This window comes from Mchenga conophoros, linkage group LG15 (assembly GCF_057382185.1).
Source record: "Mchenga conophoros isolate Kocher_MC1m ecotype Shallow Benthic linkage group LG15, M_conophoros_male_GT1.1, whole genome shotgun sequence".
Classification (NCBI taxonomy): domain Eukaryota; kingdom Metazoa; phylum Chordata; class Actinopteri; order Cichliformes; family Cichlidae; genus Mchenga; species Mchenga conophoros.
In genome coordinates this window covers 27,734,330-27,749,884 of record NC_140540.1, presented here as the reverse complement: position 1 = coordinate 27,749,884, position 15,555 = coordinate 27,734,330, and the positions used below count along the sequence as shown (strand labels likewise).

Here is a 15,555-nt window from a genome sequence, read left to right as displayed (position 1 = left end):
TTCTACAATGGAGGCAACAGAAAATAGAATTATTTTTTATTTTCCTTTTTCTCTGCTCGTGTTCTACTTAACAGATTCAAGTTGAGTTCATTTATTAAAATTAAATATTATAATTAAAATTTAGACTGAAATAAGATTTGTATTTCCATCTACTATTATTATTTTATTACATTAATATAGCGCAGAGTTCAGTTAGATTTGGATAAAACAGCTGGTAGAAACGTCCTCCAAGAAGATACTTTTACTTTCATATTTTGAATACATTTCAGAGCCAGTACTTCCACTTTTACTGGAGTATTATTAAACATGATTAAATACTGGACTGAATGAATAAAATTTGTCTGAGTGTCATCTTCCTCTCTCCCGGTCAGACCCAGCAGATTTCTCTGCTCTCATGTTTAAACCAGTAAACGTTACCAGCTAAACATATGTTCTCCTGCTCAATGATTCCTAAACCCCAAAAATTGTGTCCCAAAGAATGTTTCACAATAAGAGAAACAAAGCATCTCTACTACTGAAACATAAGAATGGTTTTATTTTGAAATGGATGCAGGAAATGTAGTTTCTGTAAATTAAGTCATAGAGGACGTTTAAGAGGAAGGGAGTACATGAACACTTCAGGAAAAAGGATCATTAAATACTCAAATACAGGAAGTCTTTAGACCAGAATACATCAGTACTGTCTCTGTCTCCTCTGAAATACTATAATTTCTCATATATTACTATTAATATTAACATATTTCTGTTACTGTTAATAACATCCTCAGTATGTCATAAGTCAGTATATCAACATCTTGCAAACAAGCTGTGTGGCAGTGTGGTGCAGAGCAGGCGGTGGTGAACATGAAGGAGATGAAGATGTCGACCAGTTTCTGCACAGATTTCTAGCAGCTTCATATTCGAGCTCGTCAAACATCAGCTCGAGCTCGCTGCGTTCAGGTGATTAAAGTAACAAAGCTCTGAACAGTGTCACTGACAAACATCACTGCTGGAAGCCGGTCAGAGGAAGAGGAGCTAGGCCATGTGAACGAGGCCCAGAGGACATCAGACTGCAGAAGAGCATTTCTTCTTCTGATTGGCTGATTTTTGGAATGTTTCTGATCCTACATATGTCATGTACATGATTATGTCACAAGCGATGCGCCAAAGGCTGTCCAAATTCGTAGACTCCTCCGAATGCAGCCGACAAATGCATCCTCCTTTCCCCAAATTTGAAGGATGGGTCGTGTGTGTCCTTCGTGGCCCACCATATCCCAGAATTCATAGCGCGGCCCAGCCAAACTCCAGTTTGCGGCAATGGTGGCCACTACTAAGTTGTAAAATTAGTCTTATTAATCTTTCTGGGTCACAAAATAAACTTTTAAGATATTTTCAGGCGAACACTATACCTGTGTTTTTAAAGGCATGTTTGTGGTTTTAGTATCAGGGTTACAGTTAGGTTATGGCTAGGTTTAGACATTCACTTTTCATGGTTAGAGTAAGCGGCTATAGGGAAAGCATTATGTCAATTAGATGTCCTCACTAGGATATGAAAATGACTTTGTGTGTGTGTGTGTGTGTGCGTGTGTGTGTGTGTGTCTCTGTTTATGTGTCTGTGAATTTCTGCCTGTGTCTGTGTGTGGGACAAACATAACGCCTCCTCAGACGCATTTAGTGCCGATGCTTCAGGAAATCATTCCTGCTCTTCTTTATGTGGCAGGTGAGCACACCATTCACAAAATACACCATGACCTGGTTTCCGATGTTCCATTTAGCTCTTCCTTTGTAATACCTCTCCCATCACACTGTTTTTCTGCTTTCCAGCTCCACTCGGTTACTGATATCTCAGATCTCATCTGTAAGTCAAAACGTTCTACTTGTCACCTAGATCCCATTCCTACAGTTTTGGTTAAGGCATGTCTACCTTCTTTGCTTCCCCTAATATCTGCCATAATCTATTCTTCACTTACCACTGGAACTGTTCCTGCTTCCCTCAAAATTGCTGCCATCACCCCAATATTGAAAAAAAAAATTGGTCTAGATCCCAGTAATTTTGAGAATTTTCGGCCTATTTCCAATCTACCGTTCCTTTCAAAAATTCTTGAAAAAATAGTTCCCACACAACTCCACTCACATTTAACTAATAATAATCTGTATGAACAGTTTCAGTCTGGTTTTTGCTCCTCCCATAGCACTGAAACAACACTTAAAATAACCAATGATCTTCTTATAGCAGCTGACTCCGGTTTACTTTCCATCCTTATTCTCCTCGATCTGAGCGCTGCTTTCGACACTATTTCTCACTCCATTCTTCTCAGTAGGCTAGCCTCCATCAGTCTCTCCCATACTCCACTAGCCTGGTTTAAATCGTACCTGACTGATCGCACTCAGTTTATTCAACTGCTTTTCTTCTCAGCCATTTCCTCCGACCACTGGTGTGCCCCAGGGATCTATCCTGGGGCCCCTTCTTTTCATTATCTACTTTCTACCGCTCTGACACATTTTTTGTAAATACAATATTCAGTTTCACTGTTATGCCGATGACACCCAGCTTTATCTGTCCACTAAACCTGATTCTGCTCTTCCCCCATCCTCCCTCACCATTTGTTTAGCCGGACTAAATTCATGGTTCTCTTCTAATTTTCTCAAACTCGATAATAATAAATCCGAGCTTCTCTTGGTAGGCACTAAATCAACATTATCCAGAACCAACAGTTTCTCTGTTACTATCAATAACTCGCCGGTCTTTGTTTCTTCCTCTGTGAAAAGCTTGGGTGTCATCCTCGACATTACTCTATCTTTCAATTCACACATTAATAATGTTAGTCGATCTGCATATTTTCGATTGCGCAACATTAATCGTCTCCGTCCTTTTCTCACCCCACATGCCACTGCCATTCTTGTCCATAGCCTTGTTACTTCTTGGATTGATTATTGTATTTCACTTCTTTTTGGTCTTACTCAAAAATCCATCCACAAGCTCCAACGCGTCCAGAATTCTGCTGCCCGTATTATCACCCTTTCAGCTGCTCTACTCCTCGACTCTGGAATTCACTATCTCCTGATTTAAGAACTATCTCTTCCTTCTCTCTCTTTAAGTCCCAACTCAAAACTCACTTGTTCAAAATAGCTTATCCCACATAACCTCTCCACTCTGCTATTTTAAATTTGTTTTATGTCTTATGCTTTTATGATTGTGTAAACTGTTTGCTTTTATGTTTCTTTTATTATTCTACCTTGTACAGTGTCCTTGAGTGTTCTGAAAGGCACTTTCAAATAAAATGTATTATTGTTATTATTATTATTACCTGTTGGACATTAGAGTCCACTCACAGATTTCTGTCTTCTCCTCTGCAGGCTTCCAGAAACCAGACAATCAGAAGAAAGCAGAGCCCTGCTGCACAGCTCTCGAGAATTTGTAACGATATATGGTGTGTTCAAATTAAGGGGCAGCATGCTTCGAATGCCCAGCACGGTGGCACGGTGGTTAGCACTGTTGCCGCACAGCAAGAAGGTCCTGAGTTCAATTCCACCATCAGGCCGGGGTCTTTCTGTGTGGAGTTTGCATGTTCTCCCCGTGTTTGCGTGGGTTCTCTCTCTGCATTTGCTTCGAATGCCGCATTTGTAGGCAATTACGTCACAGTGACGTGACGAAGGCTGTCCAAATTCGAAGACTCTTCCAAATGCGGCAACAAATGCATCCTCCTTTTCCCCAGATTTGAAGGATGGGTTGGGTATCCTTTTTAAGATATTTTCGGGTGAGAATGTACCTGTGTAAACTTCAAATACATGTTCAATTTATCAAGACATCACATATTTGCAAAAGTGCTCCGATGTTTTCGGAGACGTCTGTTACCCACCAACTCGATAGCTGACTGGGAGGTTAAGGCTCACTAGAGCCGGAGAGAGCACCGGACTCCCGGCAAATCGTTTTCAGACCCCCGCGGTCTTCAAATAGTCAAATAGATAAATTAGAATGTTATTGGGGTTTTTTTTCAGTGTTTTATTTGTTCTTGAGTAAATTGGTTTGGCTGAGATTAAAGTTATAGTTTACACACAGCTGAATAAATATCAAACAGAAGTGTGAGATGAGCTTTCGAAGGACCCACCCTACATGGACTGGTTAGGTTGGGTCCTTCGAAACATGCTGCCCCTGAATTTGGACATAGCCACTGTGTTTGCTGCTCTGTCCTTCATCATGGGCTCCAGCAGCACCTTTCACAACAAAATACTTGTTTGCATTAGGATGAAATAGAAGGCTAGCATACAGGAAACACTGCTCACATCCTGAACTACTAACATCATGTTGTTATACCTACAGTCCCATCTGATTCATCTTGTTGTCAATCCATTTGACTTTGACCTTGGAGAAGAACGGAGGACTGTAATTGGTGGAGACGTCACCGTGGCGATTCTCCTCCACACTGCGTCTGATAGAGCGAGTGTCAGCAGCTGAGAGCCCAATTTTAAGAGACAGGAGAGCCGAGACATGCGCGCCGCTAAGAAAGAGACACAGACACACAGGGTTACAGCAGTCAGCTGTGAGAGGCATTGTTAGGGTTAGAGTCATGCCAGACACGATAACAGGTGATAACGAATGATAACGAACATGATAACTAGAACAATAATGAATGATAATCAACAATAATGAAAAAAAATGAATGATAACAAATAATAACGAACAACAATGAAAGAAAATAAATGATACCGAACAATACCAAATGATGACGAATGATAATGAAAGAAAGAAAATGAACAATAATGAACAATAACAAAGATAGCGAATGATAATGAATGATAATGAAAGCAATAACCAGAATGATAACAATGATAACAAACATAAGAAACACTAACGAAAGATAACGAACACATAACTAGAACGATAACAAACGCAATAACTAGAACTATAACAAACAATGACAAACGATAACGAAAGAAAATGAATGATAACGAACGATAATAAAGACAACAAACACAATAATTCGAAGGATAAAGAATGATAACAAAGATAACGAACACTAACGAGACATAACGAACACAACAACTAGAACGATAACGAACTATAACAAACACGCAAGTAGAACAGTAACAAATGATAATGAAACACGATAACTAGAATAATAACAAACAATAACGGACGAACGCGTTTTTGTTTGTTATTGCGATAACTAGAAGTGAGAAAGTAAAATTTATTTATACGGCACTTTTCATAGATAAAAATCACAGTGCTTCACAATAAAACCACAAATATAAATAAAATAATATAAAACAAGGGGAAAAAGTAATTAATAGCTTGTTTGTAGAAAAATGTCTTCAGCTACATTTTAAAAGAATGATAATGAAAGAAAATGATTGATAACGAACGATAACAAAGATAACAAAGATAACGAACATGACAATTAGAACGATAACAAACTATAACAAGCGATAACGATTGATAATGAACGATAACAAAGATAACGAACATGATAACTAGAACAACAACAATTGATAAGGGAAGATAACGAACGCTAGAATGACAACAAACAATAACAAACTATAATAAACGAGGTAACTAAAAGTATGTAAGTAAAATTTATTTATATATAGCAACTTTCATAGATAAAAAGCACAGTGCTTCACAATAAAATCACAAATAAAAATAAAATAATAAAAATACAAAAATAATACAAAACAATGGAAAAAAGTAATTAATAGCTTGTTTGTAGAAAAATGTCTTCAGCTGCTTTTTAAAAGAGTCAACGGAGTCTATGTAGCATAATGACAACGGAAGAGAATTCCACAGCCCTGGTGTCTGTGTCCGATCCCCACGTGTTTTCAATCTAGTACATGGGAGCAATAGTATCTTCTGACCAGAAGATCTAAGTGCTCAGGAACAAGCACGAGGTTTCAACAGGTCAGAGATATACTGGGGAGCTTCACCGTTTTGAGCTCTAAAATTTTAAAATGAAACCTAAAATTTACTGTCAACCAATCTATGGAACGCCAGGACTGCCATAATGAATTAATTAAATACACCATTAAATAATTAATTAAATGTGTCAATAATTAATAAAAATTGGAATTAATTAATTAAATAAATAGTTATGACACATGTAATTAATTAATTATTGACACATTTAATTAATTATTTATGTATTTCACATTTTAATTAATTATTGACACATTTAATTAATTAATTATTGACACATTTAATTAATTATTTATGTATTTCACATTTTAATTAATTATTGACACATTTAATTAATTATTTAATGATATATTTATTTATTTCATTTTGGCAGTCCTGGCGCCTGGCTCTCATCACGAAATAATTTTATCTGTCAGCCTCACCCATCAAACTCAGGGGGCGGGGTCAATGCTGATCGAGTCAAAACCATTGCTTTGGCCTGGTGGCCATTGTTTCTAGCACACAACAACCGGCATTTGGAAGCTAACAGAACTGAACTTTGAAAAACCCTGTTTGTGTGTTACCAAATACCGTTTTAATATTTTTTTAGCCGAGAATGTAGTGGTTTAATCTTCATGTGTCTGGTCGGTTTGTCAAGATACAGCCTCTTTGCAAAAGTGCTTCGATGATTTCGGAGATGTCTGCCCAGTCTCACAGCAAAGCGTGGGATAGACCCGCTCGCCTCGCAAGCAATCCCACCGACAAAGCGCAGGCCCCGGTACACAGCTGTAGTAACCCCCGCTGACTTCTTTTACTGAGGTTATATTTATCGGTGTTTTATTTCCTGATGTTCTTATGTGTCCTACGTGTTTCAGTCGCCAATTCTGAATTATAACTAACATTAAAAACATGTTTAAGGAGGAGAGAGAGCAAATAAATCTGTTTAACATCTGATCTTTGGGTTTTTGTTCAGTAATCAGCGTGACCTGTGTATAAACGCATAAAAGAGATAACGTTGGTGTTTCCGTCATGTAGTAACTGCTGGCTTTAACTGTACAAAGGTTGTTCGACACTATGAAACACATACAGACTTCATGATGTTCGGCTAATATTTTTATTGTGAATATTAATCATGCTGACCTCGCTCTGTACACCACGCAGCGAGGTCAGCATATCCACGATATCCTCAGCTCCATGAGTTAACACAAAGTTTCCCAGCTGACTATCTAACTTCCAACTATTCCAGAGACGTGAAAATATACAGCATAAAGAAAAGTGTAAGATACTCAGCAGAAGATTAGAATAACAGTTATACAGAGCAAACCTGTTCCGACAATTTGAGTTTGTATTCCCTCAGCTGCAGACTCGCTGCTGTTTAAATGTTTGAAAAGGAAGATTAGATATAAACAACGTCAAACATAGACTCAGTCTGCCTTCACATTTGATATGAGGCCAGCACGTATAGTGGCTGTGTCCTGTTTTAAGATCATACATGTAAAATTGTTGTCTGACCTCCGTCGATCCAGCCGCTCAGAGTCCGTGGTTACCATGGTTACTGCATAAGCAGCTATAATGTTAACAGCTGGCACTGAGGAAACCTACCGGCAGCATGGGTGTTTATGTTTTTTATTGCAAAAGAACTGTCTGAATGGTTAACTGAAGTTAACTTGGATAAATTATAGTTAAGGAGAATCACAGATAACGCCTACGTGAGCTGTGCGACTGTTCACCACTACACTGAAATCAGCAGGCTATTACTGAAATACACGTGCTATATCATAGACTATGATATAAATAGGGAGGTCCTATTAACATGTTTAGTTTTAAAGGACACCTTCCTGCCTTTAGTCTCCTTCATGAGCAGTATTAGTTTTCTTCTAACATCCAGAAGTCTGCACGATGTGTTTCATAGTTTGTAACAAGCCTTTGACAGGTAAACATAACATGACCAAAAAAGCAAAAAAAAAAAAAAAAAAAAGAGAGAGAGAGAGAGAGTGTTGACATAAGAAGAGAAAATGCTCTCAATTATGGAGACAGGCAAATGGTTCATTTATGTTTGATGTGTGTTTATTCCTCCCTAAATATCGTCGGTGAAGTTTGCCATGCACGTCAGATTTTCCTGCGCATTTTTATACCTCTGCCAACAGAGAGAGAAAAAAAATCACATTCTAACAGACAGCTGGTGCTTAGAATACAGTTGAATAACTATTAAAAAACAGATGATATTTAGATGATAGTTCAGTCTAATACATGTGCCAGTGAACCATTAAATGTCTGTGAAACTATGCAGTTATGAAACGTAACTTTAACCTCAGCCAAACCGATTTGCTCAGTTGTAAATAAAACAGCGAAGTAAACGTGACCCGACAGACAGAACCTGAGTGAATGAAGTCCAGCATTTAACCACTGAGAGCTAAAACTCAGCTGAGGTTTCAAAGCTGTGTGCCGGTGATTGGACATCAGCCGCTGATGAAGCTGGTTCGCCTATAAAGTGCTCTGTAAGGAAACAAGCTCCAGCAGCTCTGCGCTCAGGGAAAACACTATATTTACTTATCTTGTGCAGAAAAATGCGCTGACATTGCTTTATATCGAGCACCGGCTGCCCAGTTAAACTGTGACTATTACCAGGTAACGTAGGCGTGTTTCTTGAATTAGCAGCAGGTGTTAAACAGCTGACAGATGAGGAGGAGGATGCATGCAGGTAAACTGAGGGTCTGTTGAGCTGATCGCTGGTTTCGTGAGAAAAATGTCAGCTCGTTCTTTATGTTACAGAAGCACAGAGACACAAGACCAGGCGGAAAGAGACGATCGTTCGGTGAAAATGAGAATCTGCGAATGCAACATGTGGAACACGGAGAGTGGAATATGTAAACAAACCGGTTAACGTAACCCCCTCGGTGCACTCTGCATGCTAATTGTTAGCAGAGCTAGTGAAATCTCTGAAAACATCTGAGCACTTTTGCAAACATGTTCTATGTTGACAACCTGACCAGACATACGGCGCGACATTCGCGGCTAAATCACTGTTAAAAGTGTAGCTGGTGACAGAAAAACTACACCACCACCATTGCTGCCTGTGATTTGATCTGCATTCTGGGATACCTGGCTGCCCCAAGTCTACACAAGCAATCGATTATCTAGGATCGACCTGTTTTGACTTACTTTGGACGCCAACCAGTCAAATGTTAGAGAAGCTGCATGGGCAGCGTTAACCCCGCCCCCTGAGTTCAATGGGTGAGGCTGACAGATAAAATTATTTCATGATGAGAGCCAGGCGCCAGGACTGCCAAAATGAAATAAATAAATATATCATTAAATAATTAATTAAATGTGTCAATAATTAATTAAAATGTGAAATACATAAATAATTAATTAAATGTGTCAATAATTAATTAATTACATGTGTCAAAACTATTTATTTAATCAATTAATTCCAATTTTAATTAATTATTGACACATTTAATTAATTATTTAATGGTGTATTTAATTAATTCATTATGGCAGTCCTGGCGTTCCATACCAATCAAGGTTATTATCGTTAATGAAAACTAACGAAATAACGAAAAGTAGAAGTGAAAAAACATTTTCGTTAACGGAAATAAAAATAAAAACAAAAAAAGGAAAACTAACTAAAACTGTAATGAGTGTTCACAAAACTAACTAAAATTAACTGAATTTATAGCAAAAATGTGTTTAGTTTTTGTTGATGTATGTGTGTCATACAATAGTCAAGGGTGAAAATGAAGTTTAGTTTCCAGATTTTTTTTCTTGCCGTCTCATTATGCCAGCAGGTGGCAAGTACGTTAGTCGAGTCGTCTGTGTTGCTGCGCCGTCCACGCAAAGACTCATGTCAGGAAAAGTCGGGAGAAAGCGCCGGAGTCCAATTTGGGATTACTTTGAATATGACTGTGTTTGATGGGTGTAGTGGAAAGAGACAAATTATGAGGGACATTTCTAAAGGGAAAAAAAAATCCCTTTAGAAGGGAAAAAAATCCCACAAACCTTAAAGTGCACTTGAAAAGCTCACACAAGAAGGCTAACCTAGCTTACCTTGAGAAGGTAAGGGAGCACACTCAACCCTCATCCCCAGAAAACAGAAGCTAACCCCAGGCAAGGCAGCGTGATGCATCCCGAGACAACAGGACTGGGATATCTATGTAACTGTGCGAGTCAATTGTCTTCAAAAAGTTTATCAATTCACTTGAACCAAAATTACGAACACCCAGTGCAGCAAGAGTTAGTAGTCTCATTGGGGCCAATATATAAAATTTAAAGTTGTCTGGTATCAATGGTTGTTCATCTGCCTTTATTTATTTATTTATGTATTTATTTATTTATTTAAAGAACCCATAGGTGGAAATGTGAGTTGTCTGTCTCTGCGTGTTAGCCCTGCGACAGACAGGCGACCTGTCAAGGGTGCAGGGTATGGTAGCTGGAATAGCAACATACCCAAGGATAAGCAGAAGAGAATGACTGATATGATGAAACTGGGATTTTGTTACACTTAATTATTGCAAACACAACTAAAACTATAACTGAAACTAATCAAAACTAAACTGAAACTAAGGATTTTCAAAAAAATAAAAACTAAACTAGCAAACAATTGGTAAAAACTAATAAAACTGATATAAAATTGAAAATCTGAAGTCAAAACTAAATAAAAATAAAAACTAATGAAAATTGCAAAACTATTAAAACCCTGCAACCAATGAAGAGAATCCAAAACTGGAATATGTGACCTCTTGTTAGTGCCAGTTAAAAGTCTTGCCGCAGCACTCTGTACAGTCTGAAGTCAAGCAAAAGCTGATTTGTTGATACAAGTAAAAAGACCATTACAATAATCCAAATGAGAAAAATAAACGCTTGAATAATCATCTCAAGTTCTGCCTTTGACACCAGTAGTCTGAGTTTAGAAATGTTTCTGCCATATTTGACCCATGCCAGGGTCAAACATAGCAGAGAACCTTCCAGCAGCATCTTGGTTTATAATCCATCTTCGGATCATTAGTTGAGGAGGTGAAGGATCCAAGTAAAATGGCAAATTAAAAAATATGTAGCTATGGTCACTCACATGCACATCCTCCACACATACATCATGTATATTTAAACCCAGAGAGAAAACAAGATCCAGTATGTGGCCCTTTCTATGTGTGGGACCAGAAACATGCTGCCTAAAGTTAAAAGACACTGTGACAGCAATGAGCTCAGCAGCAGCGTTACAGAATGCTTCATCAATATGAAGGTTTTAATCTCCTGCTATTACAACCTTCTCCAATTTAATGATGGATGTCAGAAGGTCGTTAAATTCAGTTAGAAAGACCCCAGCAGGTCCAGAAGGTCGATAGATTAAAATAAAATAAAAGTTTTTCAGAGAACAAACCTTCATCATCTGTGACTCAAATGAAGAAAAGGAGTCCAAGGTCATCAGCCTGCACATGAATCTGTCCTGGTAAACAGCAGCAAGGCCTCCACCACATCCCAAAAGACGCGGAGTTCCGATGACGGAGCAGCCAGCCGGGCAGATTTTATTCAAGTGGACGTAAACCTTATTTTGCTGCCATGTCTCAGTCAGATACATAAAATCTAGAGACTCTAAAAAAAGAGACTGTTTAGAATAAATTATTTGTTAGTTATGGAACAAACGTTAAGCAGGGCGAACTGAGTTGATGACTGTTGATCTGCGAAATCAACAGCTGACTGCAGCGGCACTTGAATTAAAAACCTATGCACACCTGTGTGCCTGCCGGGCGGTACTGCGACTCCAGAGCTGGGGGAAACAGTGATCGATGAACGGACATAGCTGTCACCAGCAAAAAGGAAAACGGATGACAGACACAGGGTGAGCATACTGCTTTTGAGCCATGGGGCCCAGGTCCCAGGCAGCAGGGTAACATCCCAACCAAATGTCAGGAGAGGAACTGGTTTCAGGCACCCTGGAGTCTCCCCACAGACAAGAAGCTAGCCTCCGGCTTCACCTGGATGCTGGGCCTCATTCCCCCTTTCTGTCTCTTAGGGGTGGGAGTCCTGTGGGTTGTGCACAGTAGCGCGCACTCAGGTAAGGAACACTCCAGAGGATGAGGAAAAGTTTTTGCTGTAGCTGTCACAGTAGCGCTCCATTTAATTTTTAATGTTTAACAGTGTATCCCGATCACAAATTAAAGCAGCAGAAGCAAAGTCAGAACACAAAAGAGCAAAAATAACATTACAAATGACGATTGACGACAATGAAAAACTACATCGTTGCATCCAGCAAACTGCAGCAGTGGCAAAGCCAAACACAGGCGCCATCTTGCCACTCAATGACACATTAAGAACACTTCAGCAGACACCTTATAATTGTTAATGTGTTGAAGGTTCAGCACATTAATAATGAATTAGAACCGCCATGTTGGTTTGTGTTACAGGAAGTCATCGTATTTGGACAAGAGGGTGGAGGGTTAACCTGGTGGAGCATTAGCTAATGCTAGGTAGCTTGTTTACATCACAGACACAAATACCTACTAATCAGTAGCATCCAAATAAAACGCAAAATCTGGACCTCAGCCTTCCTGGACAGTCTGTTAGCACAATAACCTCACAGCAGCCGTATATTGGTCACATGATGTTATTAAAAATGACAAAAAGTCATGGTCCTGGGTCGGTGACCCAGCGCTTTTAGTTTATTATTATTTTCCAGTTTATTATGATGATGATTATTATTGTTTGAGTTCTATGTGTTATATTCGGTTTGCCTCTGAGTCTGCGTCTGTGTCTCTGTCTGTCTATGGTGTCACCCCGTCTGTTTGTGAATCTGTGTGTTTAGTTCTGTGTCTTGTTTGGTTCCCCGTGTCTGAGTTTCCTGTTTTATTGTGAAGGTCTCTGTCTGATGTGAGTGTGTTCAGTTTACGTTTCCCCTGTCCCGTCAGCTCTGATTTCTCCCAGCTGTGTTGCCCTCCTGTCTCTCATCCCCTGATTACCGGTGTGTGTATTTAAGCCCTGTGTGTTCTCCTGCCTGTTGCTGGTTCCTCGGTGTCCCGCTCTTTGTCTGCCTCTCATCCCTTTGTCGTATGCTCCCAGGTCTGTTATTTTAGTTCTCCCAGTTTAGGTGTCTTCAGTTATTTTGTCATGCCCCACTGCTCGTTTGTACGGTAGCTGGGAAGTGCAAAGCGCAACAAATTAAAAAAACGGCAACAAATTAAAAATCCACAACAAATTAAAAAAACGGCAACAAATTAAAAAACGGTAACAAATTAAAAATCGGCAACAAATGAAAAAACCACAACAAATTAAAAATCCACAACAAATTAAAAAAATGGCAACAAATTAAAAAGCCACAACAAATTAAAAATCCACAACAAATTAAAAAACCGCAACAAATTAAAAATCCGTAACAAATTAAAAAACTGCAACATATTAAAAAAAACACATCAAATTAAAAATCCAAAACAAATTAAAAAACCGCAACAAATTAAAAAAACACAACAAATTAAAAATCCACAACAAATTAAAAATCCACAACAAATTAAAAAACCGCAACAAATTAAAAAGCCACAACAAATTAAAAAACCGCAACAAATTAAAAATCCGTAACAAATTAAAAAACCGCAACATATTAAAAAAAACACAACAAATTAAAAATTCACAACAAATTAAAAAACCGCAACAAATTAAAAAACCGCAACAAATTAAAAATCCGCAACAAATTAAAAAAACACAACAAATTAAAAAGCCACAACAAATTAAAAATCCACAACAAATTAAAAAACCGCAACAAATTAAAAATCCGTAACAAATTAAAAAACCGCAACATATTAAAAAAACACAACAAATTAAAAATCCACAACAAATTAAAAAACCGCAACAAATTAAAAATCCGCAACAAATTAAAAAACACAACAAATTAAAAATCCACAACAAATTAAAAAACCGCAACAAATTAAAAAACGGCAACAAATTAAAAATCCTTGACGGAAAGGGATTGTCTGAAATACCGGAAGTGACACAACGATTAGCCTAATAGGGCTTTTGGAGAGTGATGTCACGAGAGGGGGCGTGGCCAGGATTTTTGGTTGAGGCGCCATGTTTCTGGGCCGAACAAAGCGCCAGCGAAAGAGGAGCGAAAGTACACGGATAACACCAGCTATGGTTCGTACTTGCTGTGCGGTCGGTTGTAAAGTTAGATCACACGACCGGCAAGGGAATAAGGTTGAAAATGGTTTATATTTTCATTCTTTCCCCACCTGGAAGCATAGCTGGACTGGCCATTGGGCATACCGGGCATTTGCCTGGCAGACGCTGCCAAATGTGTAAAAATAACTGAATTGTTTGGCGGTAGCTATGGTATAGCTTCCACAGATTTAGCAACATCAGCAAGTGGTGCAGGCCAGCAGGTGGATAGGTACAGGGGCAAGGGTACCTAGACCCGGTTCGTAGAGTACGCTTGGGGAGTGTGATTGTGTGTACAGCGTCTCTTTATGTCTGTCTCCACGTTGGTTGAGTGTGGAGTAAGTGCATATGAGAGCATGAGGGTGGGAATGGATGTTTGTGTCTGTGTGTGCCTGTATGTCTGTGTCTATATGTCAGGTTGGGTATCAGACGCCACCTCTCTGGGGACATCTCAGGCCCTCCAAGGTTTAGAGGCCTATCTCCACCCACCACCACTTCCCCTGCCAGTGGCGGACTCCCTCAGGTGTCGGTGCGTTGGTGGTTCTTTGTGTCTGGGGGTGGACGTCCGGGTACACACCGGCTCACTCCTTGGCGGCCGCTTATCGGGGCCTGGAGCCTGGGGCTCGCTTGGGCCACTTCGGAGGTGGGGTGCCCCCGGCCTCTCGGCCTGGGGCTCGGTCACTCAGGCACAGCTGGCTGCCGGCGGAGCTCACGGGCGCGTCACTGCAACTCCCCCTGGCTTCTGCTCCGCGGCTGCTGAGTGAGCCCTCATCTGGGACTCTCCTCAGCTCTTACTGGGACAGTGGCGCGGCTGCCCCTCTGTTGGTCTTCCTTGGTCTCTTGTGTTCTGGGGGCCTCTGGATGTCTGGAGTTTTGATCTCCTCCATACCTGCTTCATACCCTGGAGGACGCGGCTGTGGCTCCCCACACTCCCTAGCAGATCGTTACATGGAGAAACCTTTGTAATGCAAGCACGCTGATCCACACAGGTATGCACACAGGTGTACACACGGGTATTCACAGACGCGGACTACAGCTTTCTTGGCTGCTGCCTCAAAGCACATTGTACGCTGTCTATCTTGCGTGCTGCACAATATCGTTTATTATTTAGTATCTACTGATATCTACTGCTTGCTAGTTTATTGTGATGGTGCTGTTTTTTTTTATTATGTTGCTCTTTGTTGTTTGCTTTCTCTTCTGTTTTTTTTCTCCATATAGGTGACCCAGGTGTTTTTTTTTTCTTTCTTCCCCCCCTTCTCACCGTCTCTTCTCCCCTTTGGTTTTCTTTCTCTCCCTCTCTTTCTTTCATTCTTTCTCCCTGTCCTATCCCCCAGTCATGTCTGTCCCATTTGTAGCAACTGAAAATAAAATAAATTCATAATTATAATAAAGGTCAATCAAATGGACCAATATGGCAAAGCCATGATGATCCACTTGGTAAAATAAATCCGCTTGGCATCTTTCTTGGCCTTAAGACAACAATTCTGATGGCTATAGATCCAAACGGGACACAAAAAACAAAAAAAAAAAAAGGGTAAGGG

General features: G+C 39.6%; 1 protein-coding gene across 1 annotated transcript in view; it reads right to left on the bottom strand.

Annotated features, from left to right (window-relative positions):
- Positions 1-507: 507 nt before the first annotated feature.
- Positions 508-15,555, bottom strand: part of LOC146558558 (tumor necrosis factor alpha-induced protein 2-like) — a 68,082-nt gene continuing 53,034 nt past the window's right edge. The window contains exon 13 of the mRNA XM_085246627.1: positions 508-4,478. Coding sequence (XP_085102753.1) covers positions 4,295-4,478 — 184 coding nt within the window. The 3' untranslated portion in view covers positions 508-4,294. The remainder of the gene's footprint in view (positions 4,479-15,555) is intronic.